This window comes from Myotis brandtii, unplaced genomic scaffold (assembly GCF_000412655.1).
Source record: "Myotis brandtii unplaced genomic scaffold, ASM41265v1 scaffold604, whole genome shotgun sequence".
Lineage (NCBI taxonomy): Eukaryota > Metazoa > Chordata > Mammalia > Chiroptera > Vespertilionidae > Myotis > Myotis brandtii.
In genome coordinates, this window is record NW_005370286.1 from 2,677,477 (window position 1) to 2,703,193 (window position 25,717).

Here is a 25,717-nt window from a genome sequence, read left to right on the forward strand (position 1 = left end):
ATTGAACCCACAACTGGGCATGTGCCCTTGACCAGAATTGAACCCAGGACCCTTCAGTTCGTAGACTGACACTCTATCCACTGAGCCAAACCGGCTAGGGCGATTTTTCGATGTTTCTTAATTTTTGGTAACTGACCTTTGCTGGTGACAGGAGGGCTGGAGGATCTCCAGCAGTAGACAGTTTTTGCCTTAGATCAGAGAAGGGTCACCAGGTGTAGGTGGGTCACCTCTTCCCTTCAGCAAATGACTTTTGCTTTGTATCTGAATAGGGTCCAGGGTACTTGCAGCTTTTGTCTATGTCTTCCATTGGCAGCTAATCACCACCTTTTCAACTCCAGTAGGGTGCAGAGCATGCATGGGCTTCTTCAGGTGCTTCTGCCCCATCCTCAAACCTTGGCACCTCTGTGCCACAGAGGGTGGCTCTCACATCTCTTTCACTGCCTTCACTCTTCTCTCAAAGACCCAGTGGAAACCCATGGAAAAGAGCTGGCAACTAGGTGGGGACTGCCCTTGTGTGAGGCTCTGGGGGATTCTGTGCTGTTAGCTCACACTTGGCCTTTAACCCTTTGAGTGCCAACCAGTATCCTAGGAACTATGCTAAAATTGCCAAGGCATTTTTGCTGATTTTACAGCAGTTTAGGAAAAAAATTATGAATCGCAAGTAAATGAAGTTACATATTCAAAAACTTAAGGAAACCTTTACTACATTTGTTTTCATCTTTGACATATATTGTTTGCTGATTGTATTATAAAATACTATAGAACTGGACACTGCAGGAGGAGCGCGATAGCGCTCCCGGCACTTTTGGCGAAAGACAGGAGGAGCGCGATCGCGCTCCCCAGCACTCTAGGGGTTAATGATTCATTCAACTCCTATGGTTTTCTTGCCAGCTTTTATGGCTGCCATCACCAAAGGAGAAGCAGTTCGGGTATTTTTTCTTTCCTTAGAGGAACTTGTCACTCTTTAGAATTCATTTCACTTGGTTGGGCGTATGGAAAATACAGAGACTTCAGGTCAAAAAATAGATTTCTGTAGTAGGTTAACAAGACTTTTTAAAAAATCTATACTAGCCGAAACCGGTTTGGCTCAGTGGATAGAGCATCGGCCTGCGGACTGAAAGGTCCCAGGTTCGATTCCGGTCAAGGGCATGTACCTGGGTTGTGGGCACATCCCCAGTGGGAGATGTGCAGGAGGCAGCTGATCGATGTTTCTCTCCCATCGATGTTTCTAACTATCTATCTCTCTCCCTTCCTCTCTGTAAAAAATCAATAAAATATATTAAAAAAAATAAAAATAAATAAAAAATCTATACTAATAAGAGGGTAATATGCTAATTAGACCAGACATCTTCCGGTCGTCCTTCCTGATAAAGCCACGGTGGCAGGGGCCGAGACACAGGTGGTTAGGGGTGATCAGGTCAGCAGGGGAGAGCAGTTAGGGGCGATCAGGCTGGCAGCATAGGGCAGTTAGGGGCGATCAGGCTGGCAGCAGAGGGCAGTTAGGGGCGATCAGGCTGGCAGGGGAGGGCAGTTGGGGGCGATCAGGCTGGCAGCAGAGGGCAGTTAGGGGCAATCAGGCCAACAGGCAGAGGCAGTTAGGGGCTATCAGGCTGGTAGGGGAGCAGTTAGGGGCATCAGATCGGCAGGCAGAGGTGGTTAGGGGCAATCAGGCAGGCAGGTAGGCAAGCAGTTAGGAGTCAGTGGTCCCGGATTGCGAGAGGGATGTCAAGGGGTCCTGGATTGGAGAGGGTGCTGGCCGGATTTTGTGCACCGGGCCTCTAGTATAATCATAAGTGTGGGACTGATGTTCTCTCATGAATTTTTGCATTCTAAGTGGAGGAGGCACTTCACTGTTCTATTTTAATAACTTTATAATCACTGAATTTGATAAGTCAAGAAATGGTTAAATTTACAGAAAAAATTCACCTATAGTCTTAATACTAATGTTGAAATGTTAGTGTATCGTATTTTTACTGATTTCAGTATAATTGGCAGCTAAATTGTCACTATTGTCATGCAGTCAATGCCTTGTGTTGCATGGTAATTACTGCTCAACCTTTTCTTGAATTCTCTAGACTTCCTTCCCTTAGAGCTCCTCTTTCCTTTGAAGTGGGCATTTCTAAATGCTGAACAGCTGCCAGAGCAGCTGTTTAAAGAATCCCCTGAAGTTCTCATTAAAAATATACCTTCTGGAAAGTTTCTGAGTCGGGACTTTGGAGTGTGGCAAAGGAATCTGTCATTTACAAGTTCTTCAGACGATTTGGAGAGCTAAGAGCTGCAGTCTTTGAGAGTCACTGGGCTATCGAAGAACCATTGATCCTGAAGCTGGTCTGCTCTTAAGCTCGGAGTGGTGCCATCTTATGTTTAAGTATAAGACTGTGTTGTTGCTGAAGCTACTCACATATGCAGCCCTTAAGTGTTCTGGGCTAGAAGTATCCAGGCAAACCTGGGTAACACAAACAGCAAATCACAGTTTAAGAATCTAATGAAGAGGGACTGATGAAATAGACAATGGTGTGTCCAGACAGTTACTAAAATTATGTTGTAGAAATATACTTGACCTGGTAAATGATGGTATGTAGCTGAGTGATAAAAGCAGATTACAAAATAATGGAGTTCCATATTGGTTACACGCACTGACACAAGAATAGAAGAACACGTTAATGGTAATTATCTATCCAATGTTAGTAGTGGTTATTTTCCTATAACTGCATTTTTAACTTTTAAAAATTTTAGCGAACGTGCATTACTTCTGTAAAGATAGATATTAGTGCCCTTGTAGTGTTTGTTAGATCCTTCCCACCCTTTTCCCCCCTATTTCATTTTAACATGGGAAAGTCATTATTTAAAGAAAACAAGAATGTTTTTGTGAACTTAAAAGCACATATTCTTATTTTTTCCTGTTTCATTTTGGTGGGATGGGGATGGGGTGTAGGTAGAGAAGGGATATAAATAAGAAATTGTGGAACTTGTTTGCATTTTACATCTGTGGTGTCCAATTTGGTAGCCTGTAGCCCAGGCGTGGGCAAACTTTTTGACTCAGGGCCACAATGGGTTCTTAAACTGGACCGGAGGGCCGGAACAAAAGCATGGATGGAGTGTTTGTTCATTTCAAATGGGCCGGATCCGGCCTGCGGGCCGTAGTTTGCCCACGGCTGCCTAGCCATATGTAACAATTAAGAGTGTAAAGAGTCCTGAGACCAAAATATGTGAGAACCACTAGGATAAAACAGTTTCCAAGGTACATTTTTAGAACAATTGCAGGTCAGTGTGATTGTATGTTAGCATTTGTGTGAAAAGGAGTATAAATGGGATACTTGTTTTTTTGTATATACATAAAATTCTTCTGGAAGGATATAAAGGAATTAAGTGTTGGCTCAGTGAGGAAGGAGTGAAAGGTACATTCTCTAAACCTTTTTGAACTCATTTGAATTTTAAACCAGATGACTATATTACTCCTTAAAACAAATTTTAAAACACCCCTCCTACCAGCCATGTTATACATTTCCGGGAATCTAGGTCTGTTAGGAAAAGTTGGAGCAAGTTTGGAGAAGCAGTTATTTTTCTGGCAGCTTGCTTTTTTCTTGTTTGAGAAGAAAATGAAGCTTGCTTGTTTCAAGGGTAAAAAATTTCATTTTATGTCCAAGTCAAATATATTCATGTTGAAATAACGTAAATCAAATAGGTAGCAATTTTCCCAGTAGGGCCCAAAGTATACTGAATTTAAGTTTTAAGGACGAACCATTTGATTAGTTTTTAAAAATAGTTTTTTTTCTAGGTTCCTAGTAAAGAGATTAAATTTATTTTAGGAGATTGTTATAATTTATAGTCCTGTCATTTAAAAGGTTTTGAATAAGTGCTGCATGAAATGTGGAAGCTAAGTAAATGTTCTGACATTTGATTCAGTACAAAAAGTGCTTTTTATTACTCATAACCTTTGGGGATTCTTGAAAAGAATAGCTAAGGAACTCAATTTTATTTATTCTGTCTGCTATTAAGTATGGCTTTTGATCAATGTTCATGCTTTTAACTTTGAAATAGTGTCCTTTCATGGAAAGGGAAAATTATTTTAATGTAAAAACTTCAGATTTTTTTTCAAATAATACTTCTAAAATTTATATCTTTGAATACTGAAATACCATTTCTAGAGTTCTTTGAAGCACTTTAGAGAAAGGTACCGCATGTGTTTCTGTTCATTAGTTATAGTTAAAAGTTTGCCCATAATGTAGGACCATTTCCCCAGTTTCTTTAGTTAATAAGGAATGCTTTTAATAATGTTAATGGGTTATTATGAAGTACTTGACAAATGGGTAGTTAATTCATTAAGTTTACTTATTAGTTGCGTATGCATATATAATATTTGCACATGCAAATATAGCATATGCATGTAATATTTACACAATATTTTTTTAAATCTAAGCACATCTTAGAAGTAGCATAATTAGTATTTTTTAATTTTATATGTATAGAAATTGAAATTCAGAGTACTAAATGCATTGTGTAATGTCATACAGCCTTGTTACAAAGTAAAATAATTTAGATTTTAAAAAGGCTAGGTTAGATTTCAACAAGTTAAGTAAAACTTTACTTAGATTTAAGTAAAGCTCTGTTCTTGCAAGACATGCCTTTATGTATACCTACTATGTTTCAGGCTCTGGGGTCAGCACTGAAGATATAAAGATAAGACATAAATCCTGCCCTCCTAGGACTTGGAAGTTTAGGGACAGTGGGAGAAGTGTCTAAGTGTGATGGTGCCTTGTTGAGAGGCCATATATCCCAGATATTTATGAGGAACTGATAAATCTTGAAGGATAAATGGAAGTAGCCAGGTGAATCTGTTGAGGAGGTGTGTTAAAGACTTTGTTCAAGTAGAAAATACTCAAGGAAGCCTGACAGCACACTGATACTTGGTAACTGCTAGCAGTTCCATATGATTGCTGTGCTGGGCTGTGCAAGAGGAAGAGCAGAATATGAACAGAAGGAGGTAAACAGTGTGCCCTAAATTGGAAATGTGAACTTTTTTCTAAAGGTTGTAGGAATGAATGTAAGTAGATGGAAGGACTTAGGTTGACCAAAGTTTGAGACTTAGCTCTTGGGCTTCTTAGCTGTGGGACCATAGTCAAGGGACTAAATATTTTGAGCCCCAGTTGCTTCATATGTAAAGTGGAAATAACATTCAATTTGCAGACAGTTAGGAAGACTAAGAAAATGTTAAAACACATTGCATACCGCATAGAAATCTCTAAGACATATGCCAGGGACCGCACGTTTTTGGGCAAACTGCACGTTATTTAAATCATCATAATGCACTTTAGGTGTTGTTTTTCAATAATTATAACATTTTTATTTACAAAAACAATTAAACAATTAAAGTTCCTAGTACTTTTTTAACGTATGGTACTGCGTAAAACATTTTCCTCTATGAAGAAGGACCAAACAAAATTTACATGAGTATCTAGATTCGCTCCTTTTTCCATGGGCGGCACAAACTCTGCAGGCTCTCGTAGGAAATTTTTTCTTTCCACTCGCTGGAATACACGTAGGTTCATGCTGCTTCATATCACCTGACAACCTTTTGGGTGTACAAAGGCACGTGGGGCCACGTGTTTGGACCATAGGTTCAAGCTTACAACCACTATGGCTATGATTGTGCTGGGAGGGCCCTGCCCTCCAGCTGTGACTTGCACGTGGCAGTGAGAGGACCCTGTCCTTTCATTAGTCCGAAGCTTGAACCTGGCCAAAACACTGTAACCGCGCCCCACAGTGGACAAGACAGTGTGTTGACATCTAAGGTCCATAACAGATGGCGCGTGGAAAACGAGAACACTCGTGAGCGGTCCTTAACAGATGGCGCGCGAAACACGAGAAAACTCCTGAGCGGTACGCAATGTGTTAAAAAAGCACTAGTGTGCACCAAACGTTTAAGTAGTCCATAATGGAAGCTGAATTAGAAGGAGAGATCCCTATACATATTCTAAGCTTGTAAGAAGAGCCCTTTGCATTTTAGATTGTGACAGAAGGTCTTTAAACCTGTTTCCCCAGAATGATCACATTTCTGTTCTTTCTCACAGGCCAGCCCTCCAGATCTCTATATTGAAAGATTTAATATAGCTCTTGGACAGTATATGGGAGCATTGCAGAGCATTGTGCCTCTTTTCATATATATGGTAAGTTAGAGCTTGGTTTACTGGTCTGAGTATCGAGAGTGAAGCATGTTCTATTTTTCTTTTACTATATATTATGGTAGAAATGGAAAATAATCTATTTTAGGAATGTTTGATAGTGTTGGCATAGAAGAATTTTCCGTTTTAAAATTACATAGAAAACATTGCTATGTAGATAATTAGGCATTAATATCAGTAACCACCCAATTAGCATTTATTTTATTTCTGCCATAATGGAAGATATTGTGCTTGGAAAATAAATATGTATAAGAAAGATTTTTTTATCCTCAGGAAAAAAGAGAATTAAGACATGTATCTAAAATCATGAATGCCAAGTAAGTCATTCTATAAAAAAATAGAACAATAAAATTTGCTTCCATTCTGATGATCTCTTTCATTTGGAAAATTATGCCTTGAGTATAATTTGTAGTCTGTTGACTCTGTTGATTAGTCCTTCCCCTCTTTAAATATTTAAAGTTGTAGAATCTTAATGTTAGTGTTCCTATTGAATGGAGGGGCTCATTATCTCAGTGGAGTAAAATCATTATCCCAATTCCTCTTTGTTTATTAGATTTAAGGAATGGGATGTTTAGGTTGATCCTATTTTCTATAGCATAGAGATTGCATGTTTTATACCAGTCTTCAAAATTATTATTTACTCTCCATAAGATATACTTTACTGAAAAAAACAAAAACAAAACACCACAAATTAACAACTAGAAAAAACCCCCAAAACAGAACACTGGGAGGAATTTCTATGATCAGCAGGGACTATTATTTAAGTAATTTATTGAAGATAATTACAGTTGAAAAATATGCAGTTAAAAATAACGACATGTCCATGTTATTTTAGAGAAAAATCTTCCCCAAGAGACATTAGGTGACAAAGCAAGATACAAAGCAGTGTGTAATATTTCTCCATTAGCAAGGGTTTTCTTCTTTATTAGGGAAAAAAGTATATCCCCATATTACGTAAGCCGTATTTTAGAAAGATTATACAAAGTGTCGTCCCTACTGTAGGAAGGGACCTTTGGGAAGGGGACAGAGGGTCTGCTGTGGGACAGTTCTTTTTATTGTGTAACCTTTTGCATGGTTTTAATTTTTAACCATGTGCATATTATTTTTATAATTTTTTAAAGAGAAAAATAAAACTTGTGTTAAGAATTGAGAGAATCGGCACGTTGTTAACGTTCCTCTTTGCATTTTCCATTCCTCGACATTGAGTTAACATTTACACATGGACAAATTCAATCTTTTGTGATTTGTCAGTCATTCTAATCAGGATGCTTCTGGCTGCCAGAAATAGAAGGCCTGATTCAAAGTGATTTAAATAAGGGAAAGAATTAGCTTTTGTAATGAAATCCAGATATAAGGCAGTCTCCAGGGTTGGCTGAATCTGTGGTTTAAGTGTCACCAAGGACTCAGGTTCTTTTTTCTTTCTTTTGTACACAACATCTTGGAACACACCATGTTCTCCTCATGGTGGTAAGATGACTGTAAGATACTTTTCACTCGAGCCTGGGTTTCTCTCAGTTATTGGGCTATCTTGGGTCATGTGTCTATCTTTGAACCAGAGACCATCTCTAAGGAATGCCATAGGCTGAATGGCTTAGACTAAGCATTGAATGGAGCGTATGTTGGGGAGTCAACAGTGCACGTTCAATACCTGCTTTCAGCGTAGGTCACTAATAAATGGAGACCTTTCAAAAGGCATACTCAATGCTTGTCACACAGTGGTTCCATGTGTCTGTACATCATCTCTGTCTAGGTCGTGTCAGGTATCGCCCATGTTCTTTTGGAGGTGTATGGTTCATTGCATTTCGTCTTTATGTGCTTTTACCCCCATGCCAGAAAGACATATGAATAGGGCAGGGCTTTCTATCTGTTGTTTGATGTTGCATTTTTATGTTTTGCTTGATGCTTTTATGAATTGTTTTCTAAAATAATTTATTTTTAGTGTTTCAGTTTTAGACTGATCATTTCCCTTAATGATGCACTGAAAGGTAATTTATTTTCCCTTTCAGAATAAGTTTTACATCGAAACAAAACTTAACAGAGACTTAAAAGATGACCTTATAAAGCTGTTTACGGAACATGTTGCAGAAAAGCACATTTACAGCCTAATGCGTAAGTACTTTAGCTTATAGGGGTGAGATAACACTAGCAATGATATACATAATTTTTGATCAGAGAGCACTGGCACAGCAGAAAGTGTTGAAGCCCAGCTCTCTAGAGAGAGGCATGAGGAATTGAAAATGTGAGTTGAAGATCACCCAGTGAGCTGGGAGCTGCTTGACCCCGTTACTGGACAGTGCCTTCATATCTGGCCTGACACTTGCTACCTCTCCCCCTTCCGACAATGGAGTAAATATTATCAAGGGGTTCACCCCGACTTTGTTACTGGTAACTCTAGAAGGAGCTCGGTGTGATATCTTTGAGGTGTAGCACAGAATCCTCCCTGATTTTTACTCTTTAGTGCAAAAAGCCTTCCCTCATCTAGCTCTGTCATTTTTTTTAATTTTTAAAAAAATATGTATTTTGAATTGATTTAAGAGATGAAGGGAGAAAGAGAGAGAGAGAGATACATGAATGATGAGAGAGAATCATTGATTGGCTGACTCCTACACAGCCCCAACTGGGGATCAAGTCCACAACCCAGGCATGTGCCCTGACTGGGAATCGAACCGTGACTTCCTGGTTCATAGGTCAATGCTCAACCACTGAGCCATTCTGGCCAGGCTAGAATTTCAGTTTTAAACATTATATTTTGAAAACATTTCCTATAGTGCTTAAATTAACATTTGTCTCTTTAAAATTTATCTGTGCCATTCAAAATTATAACTGTCTACTGATGATAAAATTCGAAGGATAAACTTCAACAATGCACCTTTGGCCTTCATATAAATTCAGTGTAACTCACATCTGTTTGAAACTGTGAGGTCATTGTTGGCCAAGTGAGATGGCTTTTCCATTTTAAAAAAGGCAAGAACAGAAGGAAACAGCTTGTCCAATTTTACAACCCTGGCATACAGTAAAATTATGCCATGTTTTATGGAGTATTTTGGTTAGTAAATTGCAGGTCTTAGACAAATTAAAAATGAACTGTTCTGTGTCAGGAGTATCTTTTGTATCCACTAAATAATGGAATTCATTTGTGTCTGTTAATGATGTTACCTAGAAGAATTATTTCTATCCATTTAAAAATGTTCTAATAAAATCTTTGTCCTGCAGTGGATAACCTGAAAGGAAACTGACTCTGTTGTCATGTTCAGTCAGGGTTTTATGGTTACTAGAGTTATGAAAGTGAGAAGGATGAGCAAGCGTGATCTCTCTTGCCATTACCTTTAGTTAAAAAAAAAATGTACATACAGCTGTAGCATTTGGGGAAGTCAGACCGACTCAGAAAGTCAGTCTGACTCTGTGATTGTAGTTACTGAAATTACCAATAATATGTCTTTCAGGAAAATTCCAAGAGCCTCAACTATGGTAATTTGGGGGAAAGAGAAATGATTGAGAGAATTACAGAACACTTCATCCCCCAAGTGTAAATTTTTTGAATCAGGAACATAATAGGAAGCACTTTCAGCTTACTAAGTACCATGAATACCAGTGCTTTTAGAAAGGTTTACTTGTTTCAGAACCTCCATGAGTTGAGTAATTTCCATTAGTATTTCAACAGACCTGTACATATTTACTTGTTCGAGCTCTGTTACATTGGATTTAAAAACAATCTTTAATGTATAAACTCTCGGTTTGTCCTCTTGGGCCGTTTTTTTCTTGCACTTGTTTACTCTTCCATCTTTGGGAGAAATAGTAATAGAAAGAGAGACCTTGACAATAAGTGTTACATCATTTTTATATCCCATTTTATCTTTTTATTTCAGCTTTACTTTTAGAAGCCCAGTCAACACCATTTCAGGTCACACCTTCAACTATGGCAAATATTGTGAAAGGCCTGTACACTCTCCGACCAGGTAAACTCATGCATCATTTCTTTTGGGGTTGGACTTGTTTGTGGTAGTTCCATGCCTACCCAGCAGGACAGTGTTGTTTCTCCCTGTGTTTTCTGAGGCCTAATGGTATTTGGATTGTTATGGCAAAAAATATTGAGTAGATACTCATCATTGTGAAATGTAAACTCAGGACTCAGTTGCAATTATCTCTATTCTAGAGAAAGCCAACGGAAGTACAAGAAATAATTTGTAGGAGACACTTTAGATAAAATTGATTCTCCTGTCTGGCATTAATCTTTGTCTTTTTTGTTAGGGAGTTTCTCCTTCACTTCTGTCCCACACTACAAATACTATGCATAGACATATAAATTCATAACTCCATCTTCTTTGGCCTCTTATATAACTTGCAAGCAATCAGTTGGGGGTTTTAGAAGGTATTCCCCTGGGGAAAGAGGGACTGCTTTAATTACCTTTTTGTGAAATTCTTTTATCGTTTGAAGATTCAATGAAATAAGACCTGATCTAAATTGCTTAACACAGTACCTGATAATATAATAAGCATACTAACATGAACTGTTATTACTATTCAGTTGGATTCAGTGGTTGTTTTAATTGGTGGCTTGATTGTTTGCTTAATTTAAAAGATATGTCAGAATTTAGCTTGCTAAAAATGGAAACTTGGTGAAAATTATACTAGAGGTAGAGTATGATGTCAAATACTTCTTTCTACTTTAAACAGTTAGTGACTTCTACAGTATTCAAATTTAATGTTACTTAAATTTGACCAGGTCTTGCTCCATTCTCCATAATTTTTAAACAAATTATGTGTATAAAGTACTTATATAAAGTAGCAAAAATATATTATTTCATGTGTCCAATAAACTGATGTTTTTCTTTTTGTAGTTTCTCAGAATTTTGAATTTCATTTTATTAAATGTGATGAAATGGCTCATGGATTTGTCCTTTAGCACTAGGTTATGAATGATTTATTTTATTTTAGTTTGGAAGGCATCCAAGTGCAGTTTGACAAATTTCTAAATTCTACTTCTTAAGTAGGTAGCTTTATCATAAAAGCTCTGGCTTTTAGCATGAGTAACAAGTTGCAGAATGAAAGTAATCACTATGGGTAGAAAGACTCATAGATACATGTTCATCTAAATGCTATTTTATCTAAGTTTGAGCTCTTATAATAGGATTCATACTATTTATGAGGAGAATTCTGTATTTGAGAATTGTCCTTTTCAAAAGGTGAATTGTATCACAGACTAGCCTTTTGTAACCCTAGGCATTTTCTGATATACAATTAAACATATTTTGACATTTACATGTCTTGCCTATTGTGTTCATGGTTTATTTTATTATTTTTAAAAAATAATTCTTTATTGAAAATACTTGTTCCTGGTTTATTAAAGTAGTTTTATTCACCTGACGGATTAAGGTTAAAATATTTTAAAAGTGGAATTTTATCTATCTATCTATCTATCTATCTATTTATTTATTTTTGAGTTTTTAATTTATCTTTATTTTTAAAGTATTACAGATGTTCCTCCCCCCCATTGACCCCCTTCCCAGGTCCTCACCGCACTATTGTCTGTGCCCATGGGTTATGCATATCCTATATAATAAAAGCCTAATATGCTAATGATATGCTAAGGCCGCTCAACCGCTCACTATGACGTGCACTGACCACCAGGTGGTAGACGCTCCAACTGGCAGGTTAGCTTGCTGCTGGGATCTGGCCAATTGGGACTGAGTGAGACCAGCCGTACATGCCCTGGAGCCCTCCTGTGTCCCTCCCCAGCCCCGATCATGCACTGGTGGGGGTCCTTCGGCCTGGCCTGCGCCCTCTCGCAATCTGGGACCCCTTGGGGGATGTCAGAGAGCTGGTTTCGGCCTGATCCCACAGGCCAGACCAACCCCACTGGTGCATGAAATCGTGCACTGGGCCTCTAGTATGCATATAAATTCTTTGGTTAATCTCTTCCTGCCCTCTTCCCCTTCCCTCTGAGAATCGTCAGTAAAAGTTGAATTTTAAATGTAAAAGTTTCTTTTACTATGGTGGTTCTCACATGCTGATCTTTGTATAATGAATGTATCTGGATCAACCAAGAAGGTTTTCTAAACTCTAGATTCCTGGGCCCTAATCCTTGGAGATTCTGATGACTATTATCATTTTAAGTGTGTTTTCATTTGGTCTTTAGAAGCTCAGCTTGAGAATAGTTGTAGCCATGCCATCCTGCCCTTCTTCATTTATACACACACTTTTTTTGTTGTTCATATATATTTTAATGACTACGTGGAGTTCCATAAAAGGGCAGGTCTGTTTGACTCCTGCCAGCTCACCCTGATTGGTTAGTGTTCCCGTGAGTACTGTATTGAGACTTTCTAAACCATGTTTGAGATGAGCTAGATGGAAGGAAATGATTGAGAACATTTTGCCATGAGTTTGAACAAGGGATGGGTGGATTGGCGTCTGTGTAATTTGTGGTCCTTATTTATTTGGTGGTTTTTTTTACCATCTCTAACTTGGCTGTTCTGCTGAATTTTTTACTTATCAGTGACTCAGCATTGCACAGCAGTAGTGTAATTTTTGGCAAATTTAGAATTACATTTACTCAGATTATTATTTTTAAATTGAACTCACTGGAATAAATAGAGCTTTGACATTTTATGGTTCTTGAGGTACACAGCTAAGATGTTTCCCAAGAGGGAACATTTGAAGAGGTCAGATTAAAAAAACCCAAAAGGGTAACAATGCTCAGTTAGGGCCACCAACAAGGAGTGCTGGTTTCATCACACCTGCCACAGGTGCTCATTACTTACAGTTAGAGTTCAGTGAGCAGTGGGAAGAGATTGTGTTTATTTTACTTGAGTTTTTGTGAATATTAACAAGGCTTTTATTCTATTATTTTTTATTGTAAATTATTTTCATTCCTGTCTTTCATTTATCTGGTCTTAACTGATTTGTAAAAATGCTCCATAATAAAAATATGAATTAATCATCAATGCAGATATTTCCTTAGACTTCTCTATGTCTATTTATTCTGAATGTCTACTTATTACTATCCGCACAATTCTCTTCTTGGTCCAGTGTGCCATCTTAACAAATGCTTTCTAGGGCTAATTCCCACTAAGTCTCTTCCCTCTAATTGCCCCCCACTCAGAATTCTTCAGTTATCTCGTTCATGTTTTCCTTCACGTTTAGAAGTTTTGATAAGGATCATTTAAAATTCTCTAGAGATTTTCATTAAATTTTGTTATAGTGGCAAAATGTAAAAACATCTGCTTTCTTTACACTGTAAATTCTTTTTAGAAAGGAAATTTAATCTCTTGTATGTTCTTTATCAGAATGGGATTGCACCTAAGTTTGGTTTAATATATATTTACCTTAATTTGCCTCTATGATTTTCTTAATGAATTGTTTCCTTCCCTCACAGAGTGGGTTCAGATGGCTCCAACTCTGTTTTCTAAATTTATTCCAAATATTCTCCCTCCGGCGGTGGAATCTGAACTTTCTGAATATGCTGCTCAAGATCAGAAACTTCAAAGAGAACTTATGCAGAATGGTTTCATGAGGCAAGTTTTTTCCCCTTTGTGACAAAATAACATCAGTTTCCTTAGGCCAGTTTGGCTTGGCAGGGGAGGGATGCCAAGGTTCTTAGACGGAAATAACTGTCTAAGAGTCAAGCTGTTCCCGGGAGAGGTAGGCTGCCTACGTCTGTGGAATGTTGAGGCTGCGTTTTGATTTTATGGAAGCTGCTCTTCACTAAATGGATTTTGAAGAAGCAATTTCTCACTGGGTGGGCAGTTACCTGGGCAGCCTCCAGGAGCTCTTCAAACTTTGATCCTCATATTAGTTGTGAACATTTGGAAAAGCATTATAGAAATTTTATGATCAGTTATAGGTACTTTTATGACTAAACTAGTGTAAAGAGGCTTTAGATTCTCTTTTTCTTGTTTTCACTTTTGCCCTAAATTCTAGTTGTTTCTTCTTAAAAAAGAAGGTATCTCTTTAATGTTGCCAGATGTTTGCCTTCCTTGGTTTTGACATATATACTTCACTAATTTCTCTAAAATTTACAATTCCGTATCATGACTATAGCCCAGAAAATCTTGCAAAGTGCATCTTTTCAACTAAAATAAATTATATAAAAACTTTGTGATTCCCCATGGGAAAATACCCTATATGTCACCACATCACTGAAGGGTGCATAATACCTTGTATTTTCAGTATCCTTATTCTTTACTTACATTTTTATTTATCTTCTTTTATTTGGATCCATGGCATTAAAGGAAGAAAGTTGTGGGAAGGAAGACAGCTGGTTCCCTCGTTAGGCATAGTGGTGCCCACACGTAGTAGTAAGTTGATCATTGAGGCCAAATTAAATCTCAGAATATTGGTCTTGACCAAGACCACTGTTACCAAGTCTGTGGTTTCAGCACAGGTTAGGAAATAAAGCAGATAATTTGTTGACCCAGGGATTGGCATTTCCCCCCATTTTGTCCTGGTGGCATCTATGCCCATATGGTAGTGGGGACACTGAGTAACCACTGTCAGTTCTCACTGGAAAGGCTCAATGAAGCTGTATGGCTAGATACGCCTCTAAACACCACTTTCTTAGAGCAAGTTAGGGAAGGAAAGGCCAGTGGGAAATACTAGTAGAACGTAAACAGCTAGTTTCTCTCTCTGATGCTCAGTGGTTACGTGTTTCCTGACATTGACTGTAACATTTCTAACAGCAGTATTATTTTCATACACAGAATGAGGCCATTTAATGCCATAGTAGTTTTACTTATTCATTTTCAAAGAGCTAATATATTTGTGTGGTTCAAAAATCAAAATGAGAATAAAAAATACACACTGAGCGGTTTGTCCCCACCTGTCTCCCTATCTACTCCCACCCCATTAGGTAATCATTTTTTAAAATTTCTTATGATTCCTTCCAGTGTTTTTCTTAATGTACAAAAAATATAAAATAGTTTTGATTTTTATTTATTTCTTACATGTTCGATTATGTAACTGTACTCCAACTTATTTAACCAGTCCCCAGTAGATGGCCACTTGAATTATTTCCAGCCTTTTGCTATTACAGAGAATGCTGCAATGAATAGCCTTGTTCATGTATAATTCTATACCTGTTGCAGGTATATCTGGAGAGTAAATTTCCATAAGTGGGATTGCTGGGTCAAGAGTAAAAGCAGTTGTAATTTTGATTAATATTGCCAAATTGCCCTCCATAGGGGATTGTCTGTTTTGCATATGTACCAGCTGAGTTTGAAAGTGCCTGTTCTTCATGGCCTTGCATGTGAAGTATGTTGTTAAACTTTGGGATTTTTGCCAACCTCACAGGGTTGGTTTAATTTGCATTTCTTGTTAAGGGGGAGGCTGAGCATAGTTTCATGTTTGTATTTCCTTTTCTGTAAACTGCCTGTTCAGGTCCTTTTTTCATTTTTCTATTTGATTATTAGTTGTTGTTTTTTTTGTTTCTAGAAGCTCTTTCTATAGTGAAAAGATTGATTCTTTGCCTGAGATAAGACTTTATTTTTTTGTTTGTCTTTTGATTTACTTATGGTGGTGTTGTTTTTTTTAATTTTAAGTTATGTAGAAGTTTTTATTTATTTTTGTGTAGCTAACTTTGTCAGGTTTTGTCTTTTTCTGGCTCATGTGTTTTGAATTCTAGTTTAAAGTTTTTCCGTACATATTTAAAAATAAATGCAGAATAATCTGAGTATACCTTTTATGTTCCCCCTTCTCCTCCCATAATATATGGGGGGAAATCACCATAAATTTGAAGTCTTTTATGCTTATATTCATGTTTTATGTGAGTGTTTGCTTTTAATTTTAGAGATGAACTTATTGGTGTCTTTAACAAATAGCCTTCTGAAAACTTTTATCTGTATGAAGCAGTTTAGGAAGTAAGCTCTTGTGGACTTCTCTGAGCACCTTGAATTTACCTTTCCGAGCAGTGTGGGCAACTATTTAAACACATCCAGAGACATTTCCTAACCCTAATTTTGGAACTGGTATAAGACAATAGGTTGCTGGACTGTAAAATTTGCTGGGGATGAGTAACTGACTCCATAAATAGCTTCATGGAACATTGCCCTTGTACATGGACTAACATGACACTATTTGCCAAGGCCAAGTTGATCATATTCAGGGAAGTGCCTTGGAGTTGAGTTTGGATTTTTTGTTTCTCTTAGTGGAATTCTTTCATACACCTTCTGCCTGAAATTTTTAAATGTTAGTTTTCCAAGAGGTGACAAAATTAAAATGCTTTATTTCACAGACTGAATTGGGCCATTTCTAGAATTAAGTTAGCAATTTGTTACACATTTACTATGAGAATTAAGGTTTGCCTCATAAATTATTCTGAGGACTGCCTATCACAGAGTAGGCCCTGCCCAAGCTGACCTTCTTGGACTCACTCCGCCCCACTGCTGAGCTGGCCCAGCCCGGCAGAAAGGATGTGCAGCACCCTACACGTAGCCGCTGGGAGGGAGTCTGCCTGCACTTCCAGCTCTTGTTCCACGTTTTGCCTCGCCAGCTGTGATGCCTTCCTTGACCAGTATTTGGCTAGAATTGTTTTAGAAGAAATTGTACCCACCAATGCAAAAAAACAATAACAAAAAACAAAGAATATAGTACAGGCTATCTTAACAAGAATTCTGTTACTGGCTATTCTGATATGAGCAGTCATTTTATGGTTTATTAGAGGCCCAATACACAAAATTTGTGCAAGGGGCTCGGCCCATCGCAGCCCTGGCTGCCTCACGGCCCCTCGGCCCCACCCACTGGTCCTTCCGGAAGGTCATTCTGCCTTCTGGTCTAATTAGCATATTAGCTCTTTATAATATAGGATAGGATGCCTTATCAACCACAATTCCTGTTCAGCTTTGCAAACTATTTTTTCATTTAAGATTATGTTCCACTTACATGATGTATGGAGTCCTGAATAGGCAGTACACAGCTTTAATGTGGATGGCACAGAGTAAGTCTTTGAAATATTTTGAAATAATGTGTGAGTGTTGTAAATATATCCTCTTTTGCATTTAATGGGCAGATTCTCATTTGAGCTGGAGTTATGTGAAAGATATTCAGGTGCATGGAAATACAATGTGGACTTATTTCAAAGCTAGAATGAACAAATAAGCTAAGAGCAACATTTTCTTTTTATCTGTTACCTGCATAATTGCATTGATGATTGTCAGGGAAGACCGATGGGTATCTGCTGTTGTCATGTTGCATTATAGAAGATAAGCTCATTTGGGAACATCTAACGTGCATGCCCCGAGATGGAGTATCTCATTCAAACCAGCCTGTGGTCCTCCTCAAAGTGGCTACTCGATAGCTTTTAAGGGCAAATAAAATGTTCTTCCTGAGTAATTGGTACCTGGATTTCTGAAACCAAATAGAGCCTGGCAGGTAGGGGTATTGGTCTTTTAGCTGAGAGGGTTACTCTAGATTGGAGCTTTTCCCTTTAGTAGAAGGGGTCTGGTTCGGAGCGCAGCTTACAGCTTTCCCTGCTTGCCACATTAGATAATGTCTTTGGCAGCTTTTCTGCTACCTTTTTTTCTCCTGTCATTCTCACATCTGTATTTTTCTCCAGTTATTTTCTGCACGTTCAGTTTTTATTTGGCATTTGGGGGTTGGGAATGTGAGGTTCCAGATATGAAATTCTACATTTTCCTTTTGATCAGCATTAACTGTTTGAAGAATATTTGGTGAATGCTGCTGTGACAATACGTGTAAATAGTAATGATGTAAGACACTCAGCTGGTTTGTATAGTGTTCACAACAGAGATCTTTGAAAAGTGGCATTAAAATATCTGTTTTCATGTTCTAACATCCAGAGTTCTCTAAGCTGCCTGAGGCTAGTTCATGCTAAACGTATGCACATTTTTCTCTCAATGCTCAGCCCGGAGAAAAACAAGGGGCCTTTCATGGGCTCTCTTTCTGCCAGTCATTAAGGCTCCTCACCCAGCCCCGCAGGAGGTTTTCTTTTCCGAGTCTTGAGCAAAAACCAGAGAAAGAAAATGGGAAATTATTTTTGCTTTTACATAAGATCACTCTGGCTCTTGTCTGGACTAAGATTGTTCAGAAGCAGAAAATAATTAACTTGAGCTAGCATTTTAATAATCTGTAGAGGCTATTTATGAATTATTTACTAACTTGTTAATTCAGCAGATACTTATTTTCTGCTGTGCGCTAGACACTGTTCTGGGTACTGGTGAACAAGGCAACAAAGTTCCTGTTTCTACAGAGTTTGTGCTTCAGTGTAAGAGATAAATAATAAACATGTTAACAGTTTATTTCAAATAATAATAAGTGTTATGAAGAAAATGAAACAGTGTGGGATAGAGAATGAGTGATCAGGGCATGTGTGAGGGGCATTCAGCTAACCTGGTAATGTCATGCCTTCCAGGGAGGAGACATTCCCGCTAGGGAAGAGGTGATCAGGAGCTAGCCATTGGCTAACTAGGGGAGAGCATTGCAGGCAGAGAAAATAGTAAGTACAACAGTGCTAACGTGTCTAAGGGGCAGAAAGAGAACCAGAGTGGCTGAAGTGACCAGAGCTCGGTAAGGAGGATGGAGAGGTAGACAGCAGCCAGATCTCACAGGACTGGGGAAGTGAATGTGAATTGATTTTTAACTGTAATGGAAACCTACTGAAGGGCTTTAATCAGAGGCATGAAATCTCATGTATGCTTTTACATAAGATCACTCTGGCTCTTGTCTGGACTAATAGAAAGACTTGCGGTTGTGTAGGGGAGAGATGATAGTGTCTTGGATTGGTGTTGGCGCTGTGGAGTAGATGAGGGTTGGTTTGTTTTGGATTATGTTTCCAAAGTAAGGGAAAGAGGGGAATCAAGGATGAGCTGGATTCTGGCCTGAGGAATTGGGTTCATTTATTGAGGAAGACTGAGGAAGGAGTGGAGTCAGCAGCGTTCGTTTTGGCCATGTACATTGGCAGTATGTGTAAATTATTGGTGATGAGGAGGCCTTTGGAACTGCATCTGACGTGCAGGGGGAAATATCAGAGCTGGAGATAGAAATCTGGGACCCATTGGGTATAGGTAGTATTTCAAGTCACAGCACCTGTATGATGATTGTTCTAGACCAGCGTTTCTCAACCTGTGGGTCGCGACCCCTTTGGGGGTCGAACGGCCCTTTCACAGGGGTCGCCTAAGACCATCAGAAAACACATATATAATTACATATTGTTTTTGTGATTAATCACAATGTTTTAATTATGTTCAATTTGTAACAATGAAATTGGGGGTCACCACAACATGAGGAACTGTATTAAAGGGTTGCAGCAATAGGAAGGTTGAGAACCACTGTTCTAGACTAAGGAGAATATACAAGGAAAAGAAAAGTGGCCAAGGACAGAGAATTGGCCAGAGCTAAAAGCTGGTGAATTGGTCGTTATTACTCATTGCTTTGATATTTTAGTCATTTGTCTGAATTATTGTCTGAGAAACTAGAGAGACGAAAATAGCATTTATGGGTAGCACAGGACCTGATGAGAACCTCTGTTATTTAATCTCTAAAGTGGAACTAGAATTTCTTCGGCGTTTGAAGATGAACTGGTTAATGTGTGTAAAGGTTCATGTTCTTCTATTGCTAGAAGGGTATTCATATTCATTATTAATGAGATTCTGAGATTTTTCAAAAGCTTTAAGCAGTTTTCAGTTTCATAATAGAGCTTTTTAGGGTAAGATTTTGATTTATCCTTTGCATTTCATATTTGAAATTTGCCCTAGTATAAGGTCACGAGGGATGTTGATAAACCCATTTAGTCTTCAAAGACATTTTAGTCTGAACTTTTAGAACCCAGTATAAGCCATCTTTGTAGATAATCTCTTCTTCATTTAATAGCCTTCTATATTTAAAAGACAGCACCCTTTAGCTAAGAATATTCAGTTTATAAATGACTCAGTTACTGTGTAAGTTTGATATGTGTTAAAATAGGTTGTTGGTTTAGAGTTGAAATGTCTGCTGTACTTTCATTATTAATTATGTCAATCTATTTCTCCTGTTGGTATGTGAAGATGTCATTCAGTTCTGCTGACTCACTCTTCCTTTTTTAACCCCCAGAGGTGACCAGTCCCGGAAGAGAGCTGGGGATGAGCTGGCTTATAGTAAGTAGTGTGTTCCTTACCATCTTGGATGTTTTGTGATGTAGATAGCCACTGGCAGTGGCCATGCAGTGAGAATAATGATACCCATAGGGGGCTCATTAGGCTCGGAATGTGACCAAGGACAGACTATTCTGCAAGCTGTGCCCAGATGAGGTCCAGCTGGTGGTGGTGGTTCTCAGGCATTTGTCAAGAGGCCGCCAGATTCTGTAGTGGCCTAGAGTGGGACAGTGACCCAGCTTCAGCTCCTGATGATCTAGCCCCCCTTTCACTCAACTCAGTCACTTTTTTAAAAACCTCCTTTTGGGCGATGAGGAGAGGGGTGAGGAATATGTGTATAGGCAGGTACCTACCATTATTAAGTGCTCTCTGCTATTCATACTTTTTCCTGTTCCGATGATTTTTTGCAGACAACTCATCAGCATGTGCGAGTTCCAGAGGGTACAGATAGTGACTGTGTTGAATGTACTTTCCTTCCTGCCACAAGGACACACTGGAGCTGCAGAGACTTTTCCGAGCACAGCGGGTCCTGCACTCAGGCGCTCTCACAAGGCTGCTCTCAGAAGAGGATGTCGGACTTCTTACTTTGATTTGTAATTTTAAAAAACAAAACAAAATTTTAACAAAATAACTGTCAGTTGCTGCTAGACTTGGGGATGATTTTGAAATAGGACAATCTTTTAATGAAACCTATTAATCCATGAGGAACAGGCATCTTGAAAAGTGACCGTTGCTAAGTGAAATCCGGCAGCCCGAATCAGCAGCTTCCTCCAAAAATATAAGAGCAGAAGAATTTTTTAAAGCACTGTTTTATTCATTTGTGGACTTGGCGCTCGGCATATTGGTTTCACACATCAAGATACCTTTAGCTTTAAAATCAAGCAGATCATTACAATACAGTATTTTTCACCCCTAACCAAAACAAACTCCTTTAAAAGAGTTGGTCTTTGTTTAGATTTAGAAAGTCTTATGAAAGGAAAATGCTAGTTCTGCTTTTGCTATACCTTCTTCCCCATTAATTCACAACTTTTTTCTACTCTGTGCCTTGAGCTTTGTGCACTTTGCAACTCTGTGACCATGTTGTCAAACTCACAGATGCTTCCTGAAAAAGCTTATGGTATCATGGATTAACCCTCCAAGATGCCAGGAGTGGCTTCATAGCAGGATGCCGAGTGAGTGGGAAAACGAAACGTCGCATATTGGTCAGATTGCCCCCGCCTCACCATGGCATATTCATGTTAATGTCAGGGACCAACTCTTATAGAACTTTTCCATTCCCTCTACCACTTAACATCGTTTCACCAGCTGCTGTAGTATTGGCATCGCACTGGTCCAGGCGTGGCCAGCACTTCAGCAATAAAGCTCCCCTTTCAATGTTGAGAATCATCCAACAGTAAAAGCTGGCTCCGGTGATGCTCTAGGAAACGGATGGTTATTACATCCCAATATAAGCAGTGGTGTGGGATTCCTGATCCATTTCATTTTAAATGGGCAGGATAAATACTTTCTTTAAAAAGTCTGTAGTCTGCATCTTGTAAACATTATATCTAAGAAGTAGCACTGCTGCGTTTGAGGCCCCCTTCCAGCTGTGGCCAAGCTGTGTTTTGTTTTTCTACACCCACAGTGCTATTTAGTTGTTTAGACTCTGCAGCTTATTCTAGCTGTTCTTGAAAGGCAAAGAAAAATAGAAAGATGTGGCAAACGGGAAAAAATTTTGTTCTCAATTCTGCTTGACTCTAAATTGAGCATTATGCTTGAGTCTATTAGGCTGTGTCAGACTAATGGTCACCTCTTCAGAGAACTTGGAGCAGAAAAAGAAGACATTAGGGATACTGTCACACTTCTGATTTGCAGGATTTTTTAAGAGTTGCCTCTGCCAATTCAGTTTTTTTTTTTTTTTTAGGGGGTGGGAGAGTTAGAAGTGTGATCTTAGGAGCAAGTAAGTCATCTAATAGAAGTCCTCTGTTTGTAAAATTACTACTCAGAGAAGTAAAAGTAAAGGTGGTCAGATTTTATTTTTCTAAGTACTTGTCAACCAGAGTTGATAGATTTTGTGGAGGACTTGAGTTAGACTTATTAATTCTGTGAGTATTTTGGATTGTATTGCTGAACACTGAATTACTGTAAGAATATATACGGGCTCTCCCTATGCCCTGAATAGTTTGATTTGCTGCACCAGTAACATTCTAGTATCAAGGAAAAATTCCATTTTACCATGAAGGCCAAATTTTACTTTCTCAATGGACTGCTTGCTGCAGGCTTATAAATAACAACTTGCAACTGAAGTCTTTCCTGAGTGGTTTTAATAATATTTCTGCAGGAATAAAATTGGATTTTTAAGAAAAATGTTGATAGGTTCTTCAGTAATTTAATAATATACCCAAATGCTTTTCTGGGAGAGACTATTGTTTGGCCAACAACAGAACTTTCCCTATAAAAGCATTGTATTATGATGTGAATTGGCATTAAAACCGTTGGATGTTTTTGCATTATTAAGTTAATGGAGAAATATTTTATATTGTCTTCTTTTTATTATAATATATGTGTAAACAAAAAGTGGGCAGAGTAAAGTCTGCGAAACTTAGTTTCTCTAAAGTTTTCGGCAGTGACTGTAGCCAGCCCTGGGTCAGGGCTTGGTCCTGCAAAGCCGGAGGAAGGCGCTGTAGGAAGAATCTACACGTCCTCCTGGTGCACGTGACCTGTGGTTTCTCATTTTCACCCCCGAGGTACATTGCAGGATGAAGAACCCATTTCTTTATTTCAAGCCAAAGTTGACCTTGCTTATTTAATTGGAGTTCTTAGCTAAATTCTTAGTTTGCAACACGAGAAGAAATAAGATTTGTCCTCCATTTTTGTTTTGACGAAGCATTGTTTGCCAGAAAGTATTTTCTCATGTTTACCTGTATTCTTGCCAGTATAGTATATCGTTTCTCCACCAGTTGACTTTTGTGGGGCCCAAGTCAGAAAATTATACATGCAGGTCGATGGTCAACAAGTTGATTTGGCTAAATTGACTAGTGTGTGTGTGTGCAGCCTAAATCTAAACCATCCACAAGAAAGCCAGTCCAATCACATTGAAGTCATGGCATGAAAAAGTGTGAACAGATGATAATGGTTCTGAGAGACGGTACTTATTTTAAAGTTGGCTTGAATCTTCAGTAACAGTGTCATCCGATGCCCTCTGTTGTCACAGCTGTACCCTAGCCCAGCAACTACTTTGTTTTTTTGTGGGGCAGAAAGCAAACCCTGACATACATAGTTCTTATGTAGAATCCGTGAGAAGAAACACCAACCTGGATGCAGGAGTTGTGCGTTACTACATTTTACATTTTTCCTATTCCTCTTACAAGTTTGAGGCAGCTCCCCTCCATTTCTTTGGGGTACAGGATGAAAACCTATTTGTGAGTAAGAGAGATTGCAGAAGAATGGACGCCCAAGGCGGTGACCACTGCACGTGCGTCCCCAGCACTGCAGCCCCCTCAAGCTGCCGGTCCTCTTGCTCCATGCTTCTCGTCGGGTTGCAGATTTGCACACACAAAGAATTCCTCAGGAAGAGTTTGCACATACATCACCTTGCAATATTCTGTACTGACTGCACAGGGATTCGAACGTCCTTCAGCACAAAGAGAACGTGGGAGTGGCGATCGGTGCACACGCGCTAGCCAGAGGTATGGTAACCCAGGGGACACGATGGTTTCTGCAGGTATGCAGTGAGCAGGAGCACTTGTATCATAGTCTTTAATAAACCCTTTACTCACCCGGGTTGGTCATCATCTTATGGAGGCTGGCTGTAATTTCTTCTGTATTTATTCTGTTTTATCACAATTATTTTCGTGATTATCATGCAAGAGTTATTGCCTTTAAGCCAAATTGTTTAGTAAGCAGCTATTGTTAAAATAACTGAACATTGTTTTAGGAGTGTACACTAATCTGAGATATTAAAAAACTTTACAACTAAAAAACCAACACAAGACAACCCACATTAGCTATCCAGTCACTGTTAGGATGTTTTCAGTTGATTTTTTTATGGTGTCTCATTGAGCTTCAGAGTATTATGTTTACTTTACTCCAAGTCTAGGCCTCTTAAGGGGACTTTGAAGTTTAAGGTCAGAATGTGAATTCCGTGACTGACACCTGTAAGAGGTTTATAGGACCTTTTTCGTTGTGTTACTGTTTTCAATATAATCGCATAAGATGAAGTTTATGTTTATTGGAAGTTAAACATAGTAGTTCATGGAGAAATGGATTTCTTATTATTTTTATTACCTTGTTGACATTTGCCTCAGTTTCTGGCCACCAGAATATAGGATGGGACAAAAGTAGGTTTACCATTGTTTGTATGTAAAATACTACAATAATTAGTAAATACTACAATAATTAATTATAAATAAATTCTGTTTCGCATACTCACAACTGTAAACTTGCTTTTGCCCCACCTGTATGTGAAAGAACCCCTATTATTTTCCAAGGAAAATGATTCCTCATCTGTCCCTACTGTTTATGAACTAAGTCATTGACATGTTCCCTCCTCCACTGGCCAAGCCCCTGTTTTGAATCTCTCCACAGCCGAGTGGCATAAGTGCATACACTATTTCTGCTTATGTTGATGTGGCTGTGGGAGAATTACAGACAGTGCTGATCAGAGGCACATTAAGACCCTGTACCCCTGCTGGTTGGGAATGATCTTCATTTCTGGTTGGACTGGATTGTTTAGGGAAATGTTAACAGCTTTCAATTCTGGGAAATTTATAGTGTGGCTCTGGGGTGGATTCTGTGGTTTGAAAAAAATAAATATTTTGTATTGATTCCCACATGTCATTTAATTTCGTGACTATGTACTAAACGCAGTAAGACTGCGGATATTCTCTTAGAAGGGCACGTTTTGTTGAACAGATGGCAGTGTGATTGTGTCATTAGTCCTGTTTGTCACTGTTGCAGCCATGCAGTCCAGGGGAGATTATTCACATGTGAAGTGGTGGGGAGATCTGGCTGGAAACGGGAATGCTAATGATGAATGGAAGGTCAAAGCAGACAGGGGGCTGTGCAGCCCACCAGCATGGCCAGAGCGAGGGTGAAGCATTGACATCTAGTCCCTGGTGGTGCTTGTTGGTTGGAAAGCGTGGTAGAGCTTAGAACAAGATGTCCTGCACATCAGCTCCTTTATAGATCAAGCAAAACGAAATGGTGGGTGACACTCACGTTGACCGGGGTTCAAAGCCACCGACCTGGGTTCTGACCTTTAACTCTTGGTTGCTTTGAATCAGTCCTTCTGTGTTAGGGTGTAGACTGTCACTCTAAAACATTGTGGTTAATGAAATCTTGTACAGATGTCCGTGGCCTTGTTCTACTGATACCTGGTTCACCGGAACTTTGTTACAGTATAGAACTTCATGATTTTTCTCATAGCACATTCATCATGCCCCCTCAGTGATAACCACACTCAGCACACGTCTGTTC

At 38.8% G+C, this 25,717-nt stretch overlaps 1 protein-coding gene across 1 annotated transcript in view; it reads left to right on the top strand.

Annotated features, from left to right (window-relative positions):
• Positions 1-25,048, top strand: part of CACUL1 (CDK2-associated, cullin domain 1) — a 48,882-nt gene extending 23,834 nt beyond the window's left edge. The window contains exons 5-10 of the mRNA XM_014550591.1: positions 6,072-6,167; positions 8,189-8,291; positions 10,049-10,138; positions 13,555-13,693; positions 20,220-20,263; positions 20,671-25,048. Of these exons, the coding sequence (XP_014406077.1) occupies positions 6,072-6,167; positions 8,189-8,291; positions 10,049-10,138; positions 13,555-13,693; positions 20,220-20,263; positions 20,671-20,711 (513 nt within the window). The 3' untranslated portion in view covers positions 20,712-25,048. The remainder of the gene's footprint in view (positions 1-6,071; positions 6,168-8,188; positions 8,292-10,048; positions 10,139-13,554; positions 13,694-20,219; positions 20,264-20,670) is intronic.
• Positions 25,049-25,717: the final 669 nt, after the last annotated feature.